The sequence below is a fragment of the Henckelia pumila genome, chromosome 4, assembly GCF_033568475.1.
Source record: "Henckelia pumila isolate YLH828 chromosome 4, ASM3356847v2, whole genome shotgun sequence".
Classification (NCBI taxonomy): Eukaryota; Viridiplantae; Streptophyta; class Magnoliopsida; order Lamiales; family Gesneriaceae; genus Henckelia; species Henckelia pumila.
The window spans coordinates 12,244,542-12,263,244 of NC_133123.1; the positions used below are offsets into that span (position 1 = coordinate 12,244,542).

At 33.5% G+C, this 18,703-nt stretch overlaps 3 protein-coding genes across 8 annotated transcripts; 1 reads left to right on the plus strand and 2 right to left on the minus strand.

Annotated features, from left to right (window-relative positions):
* Nucleotides 1-396: 396 nt before the first annotated feature.
* Nucleotides 397-2,580, plus strand: LOC140866025 (pectinesterase QRT1-like). Its single transcript, XM_073270882.1, has 5 exons — nt 397-1,118; nt 1,503-1,698; nt 1,787-1,993; nt 2,070-2,302; nt 2,404-2,580. The coding sequence occupies exons 1-5, from the start codon at nt 823-825 to the stop codon at nt 2,549-2,551; spliced, it is 1,080 nt and encodes a 359-aa protein (XP_073126983.1). The 5' UTR covers nt 397-822; the 3' UTR covers nt 2,552-2,580.
* Nucleotides 2,581-2,789: 209 nt separating this feature from the next.
* Nucleotides 2,790-4,591, minus strand: LOC140866026 (E3 ubiquitin-protein ligase RING1-like). Its single transcript, XM_073270883.1, has 3 exons — nt 4,108-4,591; nt 3,240-3,337; nt 2,790-3,090 (listed from the first exon to the last, which is right to left on the minus strand). Exons 1-3 carry the CDS (start codon nt 4,264-4,266, stop codon nt 2,790-2,792), a joined length of 558 nt encoding a protein of 185 aa, XP_073126984.1. The 5' UTR covers nt 4,267-4,591.
* Nucleotides 4,592-14,001: 9,410 nt separating this feature from the next.
* LOC140866727 (F-box protein At4g00755-like) lies at nt 14,002-18,395 on the minus strand. 6 transcript variants are annotated; one of them, XM_073271765.1, is made up of 6 exons: nt 18,365-18,395; nt 17,192-17,339; nt 15,576-15,998; nt 15,093-15,262; nt 14,896-15,014; nt 14,002-14,415 (listed from the first exon to the last, which is right to left on the minus strand). In XM_073271765.1, the coding sequence occupies exons 2-6, from the start codon at nt 17,316-17,318 to the stop codon at nt 14,175-14,177; spliced, it is 1,080 nt and encodes a 359-aa protein (XP_073127866.1). In that variant the 5' UTR covers nt 17,319-17,339; nt 18,365-18,395; the 3' UTR covers nt 14,002-14,174. The 6 variants fall into 6 exon arrangements, with proteins under 6 accessions (XP_073127866.1, XP_073127862.1, XP_073127863.1 ...); XM_073271761.1 differs by lacking the exon at nt 18,365-18,395 and adding an exon at nt 17,946-18,078; XM_073271762.1 differs by lacking the exon at nt 18,365-18,395 and adding an exon at nt 17,877-17,970.
* Between the last annotated feature and the right edge of the window lie 308 nt (nt 18,396-18,703).

Below are 18,703 nucleotides of genomic sequence, written 5' to 3' on the forward strand. Positions count from 1 at the left end.
AATATGCTAAATAATTATTCCAACATTACCCGGCCAATACTCTATCCCGATCGAATACCTAATAGATGAATTAAGTTGATAAATTACGTGTTTATAATTGAATTTTTAATGAACCACAAAAAATAATTCATTTCACTTTCTTGAATCAAAATATTTTATTAATTGAACTCAAGGATTTGCCGGGACATCAATATACCCTATTAGCTATAATATAATAATCCACGATTCCCCCGACACCAAAACATATTCAACCAAATTATTTAACGCGTCAATTTTTTGTACTTGACATATTTTCCATTTGCCACAATACATAAAAACATATCAATTTATATTATTTGTTACTAAAAACATAGACCGAATTGATCTATCCGCAAAATCGTCTCACAAACGCATGCTCGTTGCCAAATTAGCCACGAGTCCTTTGAGTTTCACAACCGTTACCCAACGATCCTTCTTTTTTCTCTTTCCCTTTCTCGAGCATAAATTTTGTGACTTGATTGTTTTATACTGCAACCAATTCAAAACTTCCATTAATTATTTGGCCTCTCTCCCTCTTCCGCAATATACATTTCTGTTCATTCCTCTCAGTTTAATAATTGCATGAAATTAAGCACACCCCCATGCATCTTTGTACCTGTAATTCTTTAAGAAACTTTCTTTAAACTTCATTTGATTTGGTTCATACGCAGTGCGATTCAATATTGGAGTAAATTAGCTTAATATATACATATAGCCCCTCCCCACCCCCTTCAACTGTTCCTACTGTAATTTCTTCAGTACTGATTTAGAAACTTGAGATCGAGTTCTATTCAATCTTCGAAAATGAAGTTAAGTACCCGTTCTGTTTTTTGGTTCTTCGCTCTGTTGGTGGTGTGGGAAGAAGCTGAAGTGCTCGGGTTTTCGCTGAATAACAGCAACAGGAGAGATTATATCACGTGGGACGATTTGATTGTACATGGGTACAGGTTGGATTTCAGAGATTTGGGCAATCGGCGCAAGGTTTTGCTGGTTGATAAAAATGGCGGCGGAGATTCTTTGACGGTGCAGGGTGCAGTCGACATGGTACCGGAAAACAACGCAGAAAGAGTGAAAATTCATATTCTTCCTGGAATTTACAGGTTCGAAATTATCATAATCAGCACTTGTTTTTCATGTATTATGGCCAAGAATTTTAGAATTTGATTTCTGCGCATGCATGCCATGGGGATCGTGTGGTGTGTGGTTTGGAAACTGAAATGGGAAGTGGGAGAGTGAGGAAGTTACATGTGTTTGTTACAGGGCTCCTAATTTCCCTCCTTTAAAATCCCTTTTTTTGGTTTCCTTTTCGAAACTTTTTATTAAAAAAAAAAAATTTAAACTTTATCTTATACTTGAAATAAATCAAGCTTCATCCGTTTCGTTCTCCGGGTGTATCATAGTCCAAATCCGTTGGCGGAGCCATTGCTGATTTGGTTGCTTTTACATTGTTGGCATATTTGTAATACACTGAATATGTGACGCAGAGAAAAGGTGAAGATTCCGGTGTCTAAGCCATACATTTCGTTTATCGGTAGGCAAGATCAAGTTTCTGAAACAGTTATAACCTGGAAAGACAGAGCTTCAGACAGAGACAGGAATGGCTTTTTTCTTGGAACATGGAGTTCAGCCTCTGTGACAATAGAATCAGACTATTTTTGTGCATCAGGGATCACTTTTGAGGCAAAAATTTAACTTAAATTGCCTTACATTATGTGTTAATAGTCATAAAATTTCATTTCCTGATCCAATATTACACATTTTATCGCAGAATACAGTCGTCTCAACGGGTGGTGGAGTTGATGGCAATCAAGCTGTGGCACTGAGGATATCAGGTGATAAAGCCATGTTTTACAAAGTTCGGTTTCTGGGATCACAGGATACACTTTTGGATGAAACTGGAACACATTATTTTTACAAATGTTTCATCCAAGGATCCATAGATTTCATATTTGGCAACGCGAAATCCCTCTATCAGGTACCTACATTCCAACCCTTTTTTCAATGTATCATTTGTAGTTCTCGTATAACAAAAATTAAGTGAATTTTCACAGGAGAGCAGCATTCATGTCGTGGGAGATGCATTCGCTGTAGCTGCGCACCACAGGAACTCCCCTGATGAGGATACCGGTTTTTCATTTACGAATTGTACTGTAAATGGAACTGGATCAATTTATCTAGGCAGGGCCTGGGGAAACTATTCGCGAATAATATATTCACTTTGTAAATTTGACATTAACATAAGGCCAGAAGGATGGGAAGATTGGAGAACTCCATCACGACAAAAGTACGCGACTTCTTTAACTCTGAGCTCTTAATTTTCCTCTACAAGAAACTAAGAAAAGCCCTTCAACTAGTGACTTATGTATGCATATTTCATGTATGCAGCACCGTCGTATTTGGAGAATATCAGTGTGGAGGAAGGGGAGCAGATAGAAGAGGTCGAGCGCCATGGTCTAAAGCCCTCAAGTATATGGACGCAAAACCCTTTCTCGATACAACATTTATAAAAGGGGAGCAGTGGCTAAGACTATAGTTACGTTGGAGGATCGAGTGCATCTGAAGGAATATATATACAAGAGGTCGTTACTTTTCCTTCAAAATTCAACACGAAGATACAAAAGGCTGTGATTACACAATAACAAAACTCTGTACAAAACATGATGTAATCTGCATACTGCAGCACCTTAAATCCTGTTGCTCTAGATCAATACAAGCAAAAAAAATATGCAAATGTAGTAGAGTACATAAAACTAGTCGAGGATATTGTATCATTATCTCAATCTTGAATCGCCACTAATTCCGGACTCGAGCTCAATGGAATTGGAATCTTCATGTCTCTGACTGTCTTCAATCCCCTCGGCATGTGAATTAATAACCGATTGAGTTGTGGACAGTGTAGCTGTTCGAAGATGTTTTGTTTCAAACGAGTCTTGTACTGAGAGACGACATACAGGACATGTAGACTGTTTTCTGAGCCATGTATCGATGCAAGATAGATGAAAACTATGCCCACAGTTTGGCATGATTCTTAGTACTTCCTTTTCTTGATACTCTGCTAGACATATTGTACACCTGCAATTTATTTTTTAAAATATTTAGTTGAAAGAAACTTCTTGATTGATTTTATCACGGATCACGGCGTCAAAACATCACTATTCACCAAATTTGATGAAGAATGACTGGTTAGTAGCATCTAGGATCTAAAAGATAGCAAAACTCACTGTGCATCTTCGACCGAACTGAATGCTTCACGATTGAAGTTCATCGTGGGAATTGCAGCAACGGCAACCGGTTCAAGGCCATTAATCCTGTTTTCTGGCTGCCAAAAAGTAACCTCTTAAGAAGCCGATATCAGCAAAAATGATGCACACAGAATCATGCTTAGTTCTTGTACAAGATTAGATCTCGTACAAGAGAGGCCACAAGAAGGAAAAAGTAGCTAGATTCACTACATGTGAAAAATACATTTATAAGTAATGTGTAAAACAACATCAATAACGATTTGGCCGCTACCATCTTTGACCAATGAATATGAAAAACTAGTCGTAGTAGTACATGCATTCTTACATCTATCATATTTCTGCTCATGTTTTTTCACAAAAAACAGATGATGTCTGAATCGACCAAGTCAATAGCTTGCCAAAAATTAAATAAATCAAAGCCATCCATCCGCATTGTTATCTTTTAGCAATGACTCTATAGTCCATAACCAGAACAAATGTTCAGAGGATAAAGTCAAAACAGGCCAACACGGAATCAAAAGGGATGCATATATTCTGAATTAACCGTTCATCGAAACAACCGAGTTCAAATCATGTCTAAGTTTTCGCCCCGCATACAAAATCCCACATAAGACAAAGCATCATTTAAAGAACACAAACACAATAATGAAGCTCTATATGCTAAAAATGGAAAACTAAGCATCATTTGATAACTCAAATAATATCAATTCGAGTGATCAAATACTCATTCATTTAACTTCCAAGAACTTTATCCGGGCCATTAAGCTCTAAAAACACATTCAATGGCCTCTGTCATTGAACAAAATCCAAGAATGCAGAGGCATAAAATACATAAAATGAATCATACCAGCTCAAGATCGATCCTCGAGTCAATCTCGAGCATTTGCCGTTCCTCCATACGACGGAGCCGCCCACAAATCAGTCGAGTGCAAACAAACACAATGAAAGTGGCACTCATGCCAAAACCAATAATTGTTGTGATTAAATTCATCCCTGAACCCAACATGTCACCACAAACCTCCTACTGCTTCAACTCCAATCCCCAAAGGGATAAAGAAAATGAAATCAAAGCGTAAATTAAGGAACCAAGCAAAATGAAAAATAAGCAAAAAGATCGACTAAACTCCCAGATCCAGATTCATGAGAAAACTGACAACCCTCAGCTGGTCGAGTGAAAGTCAACCATTATGCAAGGGATCATCAAATCCCAGTTCAAGAAAACATCAAACAACCACAATATTCATCCCCAGAAATCAAAATCAAAAGGGAAAAAAAAAATCAAGAATTTCCAAGAGAGGGGAAAATGGGATAAATCGTGTAAATTTTGAGGAACCAATGATGGGACAATACGAATCTCTAGAAACAAACAAAAAGAAAGAAGCCAGATAAGTAAAAGGACCAACGACACTAATAATTACGGTAATAATAATTAATATACAACTAAGAAAATACAAAAAATAAAAAGGAGGGAAGGAATATGTCTCAAATGAGGACACAGATGGAGATTCACAAAGAATGGAGGAGTTTTGGGATTTAAAAACCAAGAACCGAAAATGGCGAACATCAAACTAATATAAAATTAATGTCTCCGATAATAATGCATAATCAGTTTATGTGAACTCAAAGTCAAGAAACATCATTTATATAAAAAAAAATTTAAGAAAGATAACAGTTTTATAGGAAAATGAGGTCTTCTGCATTTTCACCCGGGTCCACTTTAGCTTCAAAGTTGGCTCATTCATCACAAAATATGGTAATGTTTTTTAAAAAAAATATATATTTATTCTCATCTCAAATTTAATATTTTGACGTGATGAGATGAGCTGCATGTCATATTTTCTAAATCAAAACAAGGGATTTCTTTGATTGGGGAAGAAGATTGTTATAATTAGGTTTAGGCATAGCTTGGTACACATAATAAAAGAGTGATTAATAATTTATCATCCTTCATCTCAGGGGTCCTTGATAAATGCTTTGACAAGGGGACTATGTATCCCTTTGATTTGGTGTGATAAATTTAATACACCTAAAAAATACTACAAAAAGACATGATTACCCTCCACATATAAAAACATTTAAACTCTAAACACGCCTCATTCTCCTCCACATTACGGTAGTGTTAATTTTGTCATTAAAATCGAATGTATAAATTTAATCACTCTTATTAAAATTATACCAAATATTCACTATAATATCCTATCATTTTACTTATCCTTAGTTTATCCTTATATTATATATCCTATATTTATCCTATCCTATGTACCAAACTATGCCTTAGAGTATAGTGTATCATCTGAAATTTGATACGGTAATTTATAATTCAGTCCCTAAACTCAAACATAAATCGATGATCAGTCACTGTCAGAAAAAAAAACTTTGTTTAAAATTCCTGGGCCCACATGTTTTGTTTCGGATGAAATTCGGTACAAAACATGAAAAATATGGTACAAATACATGATATTTGAGTATCAACTGTTTCAAATCTGGTACTAATGTATGATTTTTGAGCACTCAAATATGTAAACAAATATTGATATAATGACACACTTGTCTTCTTTAGATGACAATCAGTACAAAATATTATAAATACGGTACTAATATATGATATTTGAGTATCAAATATGTTAGATCGGATACAAATATATGATTTTCGAGTACTAAGAAAATATTGATATTAAAAAAATATTTATCTTATTTGGATGGAAATCAGTACAAAATATTGAAAATATGGTACTCATATATGATATTTGAGTACCCAATGTGTTAGATTTGGTACAAATATATGATTTTTGAGTGCTCAAACATATGTTGCAAGTTCACATAAATAAAGATGTTTAGATTTTATACTCAAAATCTTATTTTTTGTACTCGATCTTGAACAATTAGTGCTCAAATATCATGTGCATGTATCATATTTTCAATGTTTTGTACCGAATTTTATCCGAGAAAAATAATGTGGGACCATAGAGTGCAAACAACTTTTTTTTCTGACAGGGACTGATTAATAAATTAACTTTTGATTTAGGCACTGAACACGTCAATTCACCTAATTTGATATTTTGATGCCAAATGAGTTGAAAGTCAACAACATATATAACAAGAAAATATTATGTACAGTTATGACGTAGAGAAAAAAACAGTAGACCTACGATTTAATATTTTAAATTAGTTCCATTTCGACAAGTAAATTAAATTTTTTATTGTTATAAATAAAAAAATTTAAAGCATTGTGTTCGTATAAGATAAAACGTTTTTAGAAATATATTTATAAATTTTTTTTAAAAATTTAGTTTTTAAAGGACCGTCGAGAGAAGTTTATTTTCTTATGTTTTTATAATAACCAGACATTTCATCAACTCTATAAAGAATGATAGTCCAAATACATATTTATTTTTAAAATATTTTACTTTATAAAGATATTGTATAAGAGTATTTGTCAAAATCGAGTCTAATTAAAAATTTAATGATTATACTTTTGGGGTGCCCTTGGATCCGCCGTAACTTTTGAGGTTTCCGACGGCGGAGGGTACTTGGGGATTTGCTGGCTAATTAGTAATTAGGAGGAAAGGTAAGAAAATGGCCCAACTGGGAAAAAAGGAAGTGAGTTGGATTCCGTACAGACATTCTTGTACTTTTTAGACAAAGCCTTAATTTTGGGTTGGTTTTGTTTCCCCATAGGGAATATTTGGTTTTTTTCCTTATTTGGACAAAAAATAGTGAAATACATCGTTAAGTGACTTCTCTTTTGGTTGGTATAAATAGATCGAGTCTAGGCCTGAGGTGACGTGAGAAGAAATTTCCCAGCGTTGCGGGTTCGATCCTCGTGTGAAGCATATTCCTTACTGAAATATTGTGGGGTATGCTCTGGGGATTGGGCCATGTGCTCCCTCCTTCAGGTCTCTGCCGCTCATGCACATCCCTCGATTTACCCTCCGCATAAGCTAATGGACCTCTGACTCATGTGGAATGGGGTTCCCTTCGAAGTCAACATTTTTAAAAAAAATAAATAAATAGATCGAGTCTACGCCAGCACATAGTGAAATATTAATATTAAATCAAATGGTCAAAAACCGATATGAAATGTGAGGTCTTAAAAAAAATACGAATTCGTGTAACCAAGTTAAAATTAGATATTTGAATGTAGTTTAACCACTCTACGTTTCATATATTTAGACGTTTATGTGTTTTCATACATATTAAAAAAATTATTGAAAAATTAAATTTTACAAAAAAAATTCATTTTACGAATGTTTTAATAGGATAAAAAATTATTGAAAGTAATTAATATATTTAATGATAAAGGTTAATTAGCTAGTAACATTAATATAATAGAAAATTAATATTAAATAAAAAAACTATATTATATATTTGGGAGGATGAAAAGGAAAATGTGACATTTATATTAGGGACGGAACTCTGAAGAAGTAACTTTGTTAGTATGTATTTTCACACAAAATATCATGTGTCAAAAGGTTAAAGTTTAATAATTAACTGACAACTGTATTCACGTGTTTACGTGCCTGCACAATTGGTTTTTATGAAAAAAAAATTTGGAGTTAAATTAATATTTGGATTAGGCACAGTTTGTTTTCAAAATATTTGTAACTATTTTGTTATAACTTATAACTTATAAAATTATTATGTGGATAATGTGTGTTTTTTTTTTTAAATGATGATATAATTTGTTTGTGGTGGTGAGAGTAGTATTGTCATTTGAAAATTATTTTATTTAGTGAGTTAAAAGTAGTATTGTCACGTAGAAGATGGTCATGTAAAGATATTATTTAAGTAAAATTTTTATATTAATCTTCAACGCAAACGCATTGCATGAAAATATATTTATATATACTTTTACTATAATTTTAAGCATATATGGTTAAGTTAATTTCGATGAAATAAAAATTTAAGTTATAAATATTTATAATTATTTTAAACATTAAATGATTTGTATTATTTTATTGACGGATTGAAAAATTGGAGAGATGAAGAGGTATATGAGAGAAAATATTAGGAAAATTAAAACGATATTCTTCACCTAGGGATGGAGTCAAGAGGATCCGGTGGTTACACCCGTCCTCTTTCGACTTTGTCTTATCTCTAATACGCCATTCTTTAAATTTGCAATAAAATTTCTTCTTAATAATTTACCTACACCGTTTTCTTCGTCCGATAAAAAATCATTTTTGTTCTCATTAATTGAATTTACTGACTACACCCCTAACTTCAACACCATACCACTAGGCATTAAAGGATTTAACTATATAGTATAAGATTTTATTCACACTATTTATTTGTTCACTATTATCATCACTAAATATTTTTCAAAATATATAATTGACTGATTTATCGCTATAATATTTTGTAAGTATCCCAAGAAGAAAGTGTATCCAGGACCTGTTCGAAGATGTTGTGGATAAATACTTTCACGAATATTTTAACATAATTTTTGATTTTTTTTATTCAGAGATTCAGTGTTAGCTCATTCTAATACTCTAGTAGTGTTTGAGAGAACTTCTAAAAAACATTTCTCGTCTTTTTATAAATTGTTAAGAAAATAAAAAATACTTACTAAAAACTCTCCCAAACAGCTTATTCGTTATTATGATTTTATTTTGTATATCCATTAGAAGAGGTTTTGGTATAGCATCATTCTTACTTGAATTTTAAGTTTCAAGGCCTTTATAGATTATCTGGGTTCAAAAATGGCCCAATTCTCTTTTAAAAAAAACATATGGCCCAATTCTAAATACAACTTAAAGGCCTTTAAAGCTCATTTGGGCTCAAATATGGCCCAGTTCTGAATACAGGCCTTGTTATTCTTACATATGTTCCCCTCAATAAGCCAACCACTCACCCAGCCTAATCACGAGTTCCAAATCGCGATAAGCGAAGGAAATATCACACATGTATATACATTTTTTTTGAATAATTTATTACGACTTAGCCAAAATATCTCAAGCATAAAGTTACATGGATCGTCGATCAACTGAATCCAAGTGTTTAGCTGTCACTCCGTGAATTCAAAGTGCTATTTAATGGATCATTACCTATATTGTGAACAAATGTTATGAACGTTGACAATCGATTCAACAATACTCGAACAAGATTTTCAAACAATGATAGTTATTGAATGAGAAACGGAGCTAATTACATTCCAAATGAGATGGAGTAACCTAATTTATAGTATTTTTTGGGTTTGGTCGATGCTGGCATATGAGCAGTGCCAGATCCAACGGCTCATCTGTTGATGCAAACGACGTGTTCACATCAAATCTGGATAGTTGAATACTCAATATTGGGGTAGCATCGATAAATCCGTGTTTTTGAAGGGTTTGAGCTCTATATGAGCATCATTTAAACTTGTTGGCTGCAGTGGAGGATTCAAACACATATTTGAATTCAAACCCAATACAATTTCTTAGGCTGACTTGAACAATTAATTTGGGCTATAACCATTATTTACAATACATTAATTTTTAAACAGTTCATTAAAAGAATTAATGTATGAGTGCAATTTAATACATATATGCAATATCAAAATGAACTAAAATTTTGAAATCAAGCCTTTTTAACAGTGCATTTCGTAATTTTAAATTAAAGTCACCGTCAAATTAACTTTCTAGTTCAAATTAACATACCATTGACAAAGTAGAATTGAATAGCTGCATACGATCGTCAAACTAGCTACTCTAATACAGAATACATATAGGTCACTCAAGTTTCATTTCTTTTTTTTTTTTAGTACAAGTACATCGAATATCAAATTACATCAAAATTGTTACCATATCTTTAGGGATCGAATATCAAATTACATCAAAATTGTTACCATATCTTTAGGGATCGGAAATTTTTATGCGGTTTTTTAAAAAACTATACATTGAATTTAATAATATTGTCTTATGGGAGTTAAATTGATTCCCCGTTCGGCCCGATATATGACGGTCAATTTCTTTTAACTATGAAATTATCGAAGTGCAGAAGATATTGCATGCAACCTAACATTAGTTACAGACAAAATTATTTTCCGGAGAAAATTGAGAAAATAAACTCGGTTAAATATTTTTTTAAAAGAAATGATCTCCAAATACATTTGGAGGGCTATTTTTTTTAACCCACTCAACATTATTTTTTTAAAAAAAGTGACCTCCTCTAGTGTATTTTAAATATACTCGAAGAGATCATTTTCTTAAAAAAAATGTTGACCAGTTCTATTTTATAGATTTCCCTTTGGGAAAAATACAATGGTCTTTTTTTTTTTCAAAAAAAAAAAAAAAATTTAACCAAGGTTAGATACAAAAATACTAGGGTATTTTGTTATTAATCTCGGTCAACCATTATTTTTTTAAAAATAACCTCATGTAAGGTGGATTAATCGCCATAATATGGACAACCCTACTCTTTAAAACGCGATTCTAATTATTGATCATCTTTTCGACAAAATATGATTTTTATGTAATAATTTATAGATAAAACTCATATTTAATCATAAAAAATGTATAGCTAATTAACTGATTATTACGACTCAACAATATAATTATCTGCTAATTTAACTGATTGTATATTTTCCTTATTTAATTGTTTATTTTCACTAACAATCTTTTCACAAGCTTGTAATAAAAATATATCAAATGCCAAGCTAACGAATCTGCCTGTTCAATTGTTAAAGGAATCCAAAGCTGCGTTTGAATGAGCAGTCATGATCAAATGCTATTTAATTTAGTTGGAGAAACATGACAAATTCTTTTTTCAATTGCTAAATAAATTTTTAAGCAATCCCCTTTTTAAACATTAAATAACTAAATGTACGATTAGTTAATAAGTAATTAAGAAACAAACACCATAAAGGACACGTTACGCTGGTTTGGAGCCCCACACATCATTCCATCTCCATTAGCAAAAAACCATTTTGATTTAACCCACAATCATTATATTAATCTTTTTTTTTTTTAAAAAAAATTGAATTTAGCTCTAATATCGGGCCAAATCAATGGTGTCCATTTCAAATGTTCCCTAATATAATGTTATACGGTTTTTAAACATAAAAAATAATATTTTTTTATGAATAGTGTTAAATAGTAGATTCGTGTTACAAACTCATTTGTCAAACCATTTTATTGGAGTTTTTGTGTGTGAAATGAGTTCAAATTTGTACCTTTAACTAAAAATTAATCTACTGATAAATATTTGCTCATATCTTATGAACTAATTAATTACAATGTTTACATACAATGGATTGTCTTTGAGGCCAAATTAAGTTCATTTTTGTTTCCATACGGCAATCATTAGTAATATGCTTATATATATGAATATAAATAATATGCCTATTTGGTGAAATGAATAAATTGTTAATAGTTTATTCGTGTCCGTTGGTACCAATAAAGTTTTTTATTGGGAGTTTTCGTTTGCCACGCATTAGCAAGTCAAGCCAAAGTGATAAGAATAAGGGATTAAATTAATCACAAGGAAAAGGGTAAATCATGGGGATACGAACAAAAAATAAATAGTACTGGAGAACTGATTACAATAATTTAGCCCTTTTTCATATGTTCTTTATTTTAGTCTAAAAAAATTTGCTTTACTTGGATCAAAATGCAATTTACGCAACATTCTTGAAATGGTTTCATATAAATAGAAACACAGATTGGCACAATATCTCTTTCATGCAAGTGATTAAAACTTCACACACAAAGCCCTTACAACATTATATAATATAACAAACTTTGTGTGACTCATGGCCGATTCTTGTGACACTACAAAATCCATCATAGCCACGAGCCACACGAACAAGCCGCAACGAGCAAAATCGACGGCACATCAACGTCGATTCGTGGGCGTAAGGCAAAGGCCATCCGGCAGATGGGTAGCCGAGATCAAAGACTCGTCTCAACGAGTACGCTTATGGCTCGGGACCTACGACACCCCTGAAGAGGCTGCTCGTGCCTATGACGAGGCGGCTCGCGCCCTCCGCGGAGAAAACGCGCGTACGAACTTCAAGACACACCAACAACCTGAATCCAACGACACCAACACAGGCTCAAGCAGCAGCAGCAGTACTGGTCATGCAGATACCAAACATGGGCTTAGTTTCTCATCTTTAAAAGCCAAGCTGAGCAAGAATCTGCAGTGTATCATGGCTAGGAAATCGGAGAACAAGCCGAATAAGAGCCGGGTAAGCGATCACTTCGCTTTCGCAAATATATTTCACTTCAAGGGGTACAACAATCAATACCACCAAAACACTAGTACTTATCCTGATCATGAACAAGTACATATGATGAAAATGGATCAAAAAGTGGTGCAACCAAGTGTCATCGTGCCACCTGTTTGTAATGAGCAATCCTCTTGGGAGAGCTCGAGCATGTCTGATTACAGCAGCAACGAATGGGGCAGTTTCAGACACCTCGGTTCGGATCATTCGGATGTCCGAGAGATATTGTATGGCATGAATGAAGTGAGTTTCTGGGGGGATCAGATGATGTCCGGGTGCAGTATTAATAGCAGCCCGGATCAGGTGATCGGGCCGGACGAGTTTTCGAGGAGTAAAAGGTTCAAAGTTTCTTCATCTGTTGTTGTCCCTCCAACATTTGGCGGATCAAACGAATTCTCTGAATCAATCACTAAAAACATTTAAGCAATCACATACGAAAACGAGGGTTAAAAGGACACACTTCGTACGTACTTACTCTTTTTAATACGATGTAAATATTATAATAAATCACAAGTACTTGTCTCACACAAATGAAAAATACGTACCTGTAATTGTATATATTAATATAATATCCTTTCAAGTTAAGCAATATTACAACTTCTCTTTACTATCGTTCATTTAGGTTTATATCCGTTTTGTTGGAATAGAAGTAGCGTCGATTTGATCATTTATGTTACCAAATTATAGTCTTAGATTCTTAGTAGATCTGTTATCTCTTTGTTTTTCTAGTACAATTTTGGTACATTGTCAAGTGTGGTGTTAATATATATGACGCTGTAAAATATTGACGTAGTGTCGATACGACGTTGATGTGTGGACTGTACTTTAGCATTTTAATTAAAAAATAAAAAGATACATAATTAAAACTAAAAGTTAACGAAACACAGAAAAAAAAATAACGAAGAAAACAAGCACATATGACCAAAATTGAGGGATATATGGATTTCAACTCAATAGTTGCTAGCATTAATTTTGTTAGTCTTCTGTTTTACCCCAATAAATGGCATACTTATCGAGCATCATTGCCATAAGGCTTCACCCAAATTTCCCCGGCTTAATCCATGTTCTATAACGACTTTAACAAGAGTCAAGTGTAATTCTCTTGTTAAAAGAATACGTTGTGCAAGTATGCTTTTTTTTTTTTTTTAAATGATGATGGAACTCGCGGCCGCTTTCTTTAGTTGTGACTAAGTAAAAATTCGGATTAACACAGTATCCTACGAACCATGCTAGCTAGGCAAAACACACCAAGCAAAACATATACAATAGGCCACCTACTCCACCAACTCGACTCTAGAGGAGAATGCAGTCTACACTTTGTTTCACTGTCATTGATCGGAAAAGGATATGAAAACTAGTCATAACATCACATATAGATTGAAAAGATTTATAAACGATTATTCAATTAGATTATTAGGTAATTTTCATTTGGGATCACTGATCACTACTTTGAACTGTAGATTGAGCAAACATGACACAGTTCTTGACTAAACAAAATAAACAGAAAAATCGATTCTTGATATGAACTCTATCGACAAAAACTGTTGGTTTATGCGCGTTCAAGGGAAGCTGGCAATGTCGGTTCGGAGGATTATTCATGACCATAAAGCATGCAGACCTATTACATACAATAGCTTTTTTGGAGTTTCCATAACTAGATATTAACACAAAACTATCCAAGTTCAACTACGTACTTTACTTGATTCCTATTCGTTTTCATCTTCATCAAAATTATCAAGAAATCTGGGCAAAAATGACTGCAGCCGAGGTGAGTTCATTGTGTCATCCTCTGGTTGATGTACAGTTTGCACTTTATCGACAAAAGGGTTTCGCAGAAATGATTCAAGGGTGTTAGGACTGTGCTTAAGCACGAGATTTCCAGATGTGTCCATCTTGAGCAAAAACACAGGCGGCATTGGCTCCCCGAGAACTCTAATGTAACCCAAACTGCAACCATGGCAAACATTAATGAAAAACTAGAGTAGAATGACTCAATGACATGATTTGCTAAAAGGCAGATTAATATTTCCAGTAAAAGAAAGGACCTAAAATGATAATTAGTAAGATCCCTTGAGCCTATTTGCACTCAACTTTTAGAATGTATCGGTCTTTCTCAAAAACCAGGATTCGTGGGAAGTGTCTCAAGTCTCAACAATAAGCTTATACTTTAAGTACATATCATTTGCGCGTTGGATGTTAATAGTCAGTAGATTATAGGTAACAAAGGACACTAATCAACCATTCAAGCCAATTTGTTAAAAAGCTTTTAATTCAAATTTTATATTTATATTTTAGCAGTTAATGTTTTATTACCACCAACAAATAAGATTTCTTGTTACTAATATGCCATCTCTATGACATACCAAAATGGCGAAGAAATAACGTATATTTAGAGGAGGAAGAAAAAGACAAGTCAACATGACTCACCGTATATAGAATAACCCATCAGTTTCTTGCCTGTTAGCCCGACCAACTAGCTCGATCAGCAGATAACCACCCATGCATACAGCAGGTTTTGGGAACTCAAACACTTGAATGCAAGATTCCTTCTCACGGATGAAAATCATAAGAACAGGATGGTTGAAGAGGAAAACAAAAGGAAAGTAGCATACACCATACAATACCTGTGTCATAGTAAACTCGGGTGAAGTATATGTCCATATATAATCGTCTGCATTAAACTGAAATGGCTGTAGCCAATTGCCAAATCCCAATTGTGTTATGGACCTAGGATGGCCCATGTGAAATCGCACAGACTTGGCTGAATATACCGGACTTCCAGGTTCCCAAGACACTAAATGACAGCACACAAGAAAGGAATGATTAGCATCATCTATGTTTCATCTGTGAAAACATGTTTGTTTCATTCCAGCTCAATCAATACAGGAAACAGTGGTGGAGTCAACAGCGCTGGCAGAGGCATTGCGCCACTCAACACCGCCCCATTCCTTAATTTCAATATGCTAATGTATTTTCTGTATTATAAATATACAAAAATTTGATATAACCCCCTAAAGTTTTAGTTTGAGTTTCATTCAATCCACATGAAATGACTGCATCACTAATAGGAAATGATGGGAAAAAAATTAGCACCCTCACAGACTTACCTTCAAATGGTCGTATCCCAATCTCACGAACAACACAAATATCGGCATTTAACTTTAATAAAATAGACTCTGGCATGTTAGGATCACTCTGTCCTTTACTTGACCAGTAGGAATGACCCCAATCATATCTGTCAGTGGGTGACAGAACATTGACAATATTTTGCGCCACTGTTGTATCTGTGCTAGAAGCACCAACTACATATGATACACATCCCTTTCGAGCAATCAAAGGTTTTTCCAGAGCCTGAAGGAGAGAAGAATATATATTGTGCTCCATCTTGAGAATCTCCCAGTTGATGAGATTCATCGGTTTAACATACATGCATATATTGTGTCCCCTCTTTTCTTCAACCACATGGTCAACACAGTAAAATGAAGGAACCTTTTTGAGCCATAGATTTTTGCAAATGCTATTTGCAATCACTGCCATAGATAACAATAATTACATTAGTATCCCATTTTGTACTGTTTCAATTATATTGTTTAGAGTAAAAAAAGGAAAAGACCGAATCTTACGTAGAATAAGTAAAAGTACAAATAAAAAATTCAATGACATAAAATCAACTAGGATGAGCCTACCAAAGATCACTATACTGAAATAGAACTCACTGATGAAATGGTTTGCTTGAGTAAACGCTATCATGAATCATATTACAATAACGAAATGCATCTCACATTAATTTAGATGTTACCAACAATAGGATAAACGTGTGTCACACTACTTCAGATTAATATAAATAACATCTGATGTTGGATATCACATGCATGATAAATTCAAACAGGACGCTCGTTGTACGGTTTTGATTGATGTGTATCAATGTCAACTTGAATGGAGCAATTGTATGAGTAATTTAAGCAGTATTCAACCCAAAGGCAAGGACATTTTACGATTTATATTTACCCACGATAGAGAGACGGAACGGTCAATGTTCTGGACTGACTATTGAGCAGGAGAAAACTTACGTGACGTAAATATATAGGAGTATTTAAGAGCACTGCCCTCAAGAAACTGGTTAACATCTCTGAGTTGAAAAATCTTAAAACTCAAGAACCACATAAATCGATTAAGTGCAGCAAAAGAGATGAAAAAAATTCTTAAATTTTTGGCCTTGACAGACAACAACATATGGAAAAAGGAAAAAAAAAAAAAAAAGATCTGAAATTCAAAATTAGGCATGTTCTAACCAGGAAATGGTCTACACGTACTTTAAATCCATTGTATACAAAGTAACTAATTAAAGCATTCATGAAAAAAATAATACAAACGTAGTATGTACAAAGGCAAAAAAACAAAATAATAGAAACTTCAAATTTTGATGGCCCACAAGAACGTCTACACGTACTTTAAATCCGTTGTATACAAAGTAACTAATTAAAGCCTTGATGAAAAAAATTATATGTACAAAGGCAAAAAAACAAAATAATAGAAACTTCAAATTTTGATGGCCCACAAGAACGTCGATAAAATGAGAAGATTCGACGAGATAAAATAAAACCAAATCTAGTGAAAACGAGAAATAAAACCAAATCTAGTGAAAACGAGCATCATGAGACACGATAAATGATCACATTCCTGGAAAGGAATGAATCATTTTAGTACAATTAATGTAGCTAACCAAAATGCTGCCAAGAGCGCGAGACTGAAGAAGCACGAATGATGTCAGATGGATCATCCAAGAAGTTCAGGATACTCGAAACCGCGTCAGTCTCCAAGCACTCCACAAAATTTATCCGGCTCTCCATTTAGTGTTATACAATAGATATCTGCCAGGTTAATAAAGTTCAGAATCATCATTCTACTCTAAAAATATAAATTTTCATTACAATGCCAATATAGCAATCAAACAAGATCAGATGCTATTCAAAGATGGCTGATGCAAAAGTAGGAGGAATGACATGAAATGGGCTCCGATCTTATAACTTACACAATGCATTAGCAAGAACTTCTGCTAAAAATTCTGAAAGCGTGAAAGAAAATAAGAATTCTCAATCATCCCCAGAAAAAACTTGGAAACTTTCAAATCTTTAGTCTTATATTAAAATTATTTATTCTCATGCCCATATCAAGAATCAATAACAATTAATCCAGTCAGCATTCGGTAAATAAAGATCAAGAATTTCAATGCATCAATTAAACATAACATTTCCTTTCGACAAGCTTCGACCTTCTGGACAAAACTTTAGCATTCGAAAAGTGAAAACTCGCAGAATTTACTGAATTAAACAGGAGGGAAAACTAGAACCATTCTTTTGAATGCTTTTCTTCTTGAATTATACAACAATTTTACAACTCCAGCTTACATACGTATGTACGAAGCGAGCTCTAAAACGGGGAAAACATCGGGGAAAAAAATGAAAAAGAGAACTTACGTCGTCTCGGATTAGAAGGGTCCTGCAGTAGAAATGAGTGTGAATGTGAGAAAACGGTATGAACTATACGAAGTGGTGGGTGAGTTTGGTCTTTGGGCATTTGATTATGTTCAATTCTTTTTCTTCCTTTTTTCCTCCATATTTTTTTTGGGTTTTTTTTAGGGCCAAAATCCAAATCAAAACTTCACTAGACTAAAATAGGGGAATTACAATCAATATCCAGAAAGTTAGAAATAAATGAAAGAGCATTATAAAAAAACAAGGATACTATCATAAAAATTGGTCATTCTAGTAAGAGTATGAACAATCATATTCATTTGTGGTCTAACTAATCAGAAAAACAATAAATACATATTTATCGGTGTAACAATATAAATATAAATAAACCATGAAAAAGAGTGAATAAGAAAGGCCCTTACACTCGAAAATTGCATTAGAGTTGCACTTAGGAAGTTATTATTATCAGAAGAAATTGATAATAGATTATTTTATCTTTGAAAGTCTTGATGCTTTTAATTTAATTAAAGGAGAAGGATTAGTAAGGAGCATAATCCACAATGAGTAGGTCAGAGTCAATTATATTCATGAGACGAACAATGAGAATAATACGTTTAACTTAAACAGTAATATTTTTACATGAATTAAGTTATGAGACCTAATCTCACAGAATTGATTCATACAACAATCTCGTGTCATTTGTGTTGATCTGGGATTAGCCATGTTAATATATTAAATTACCAGCCATCTATATTTTTTTT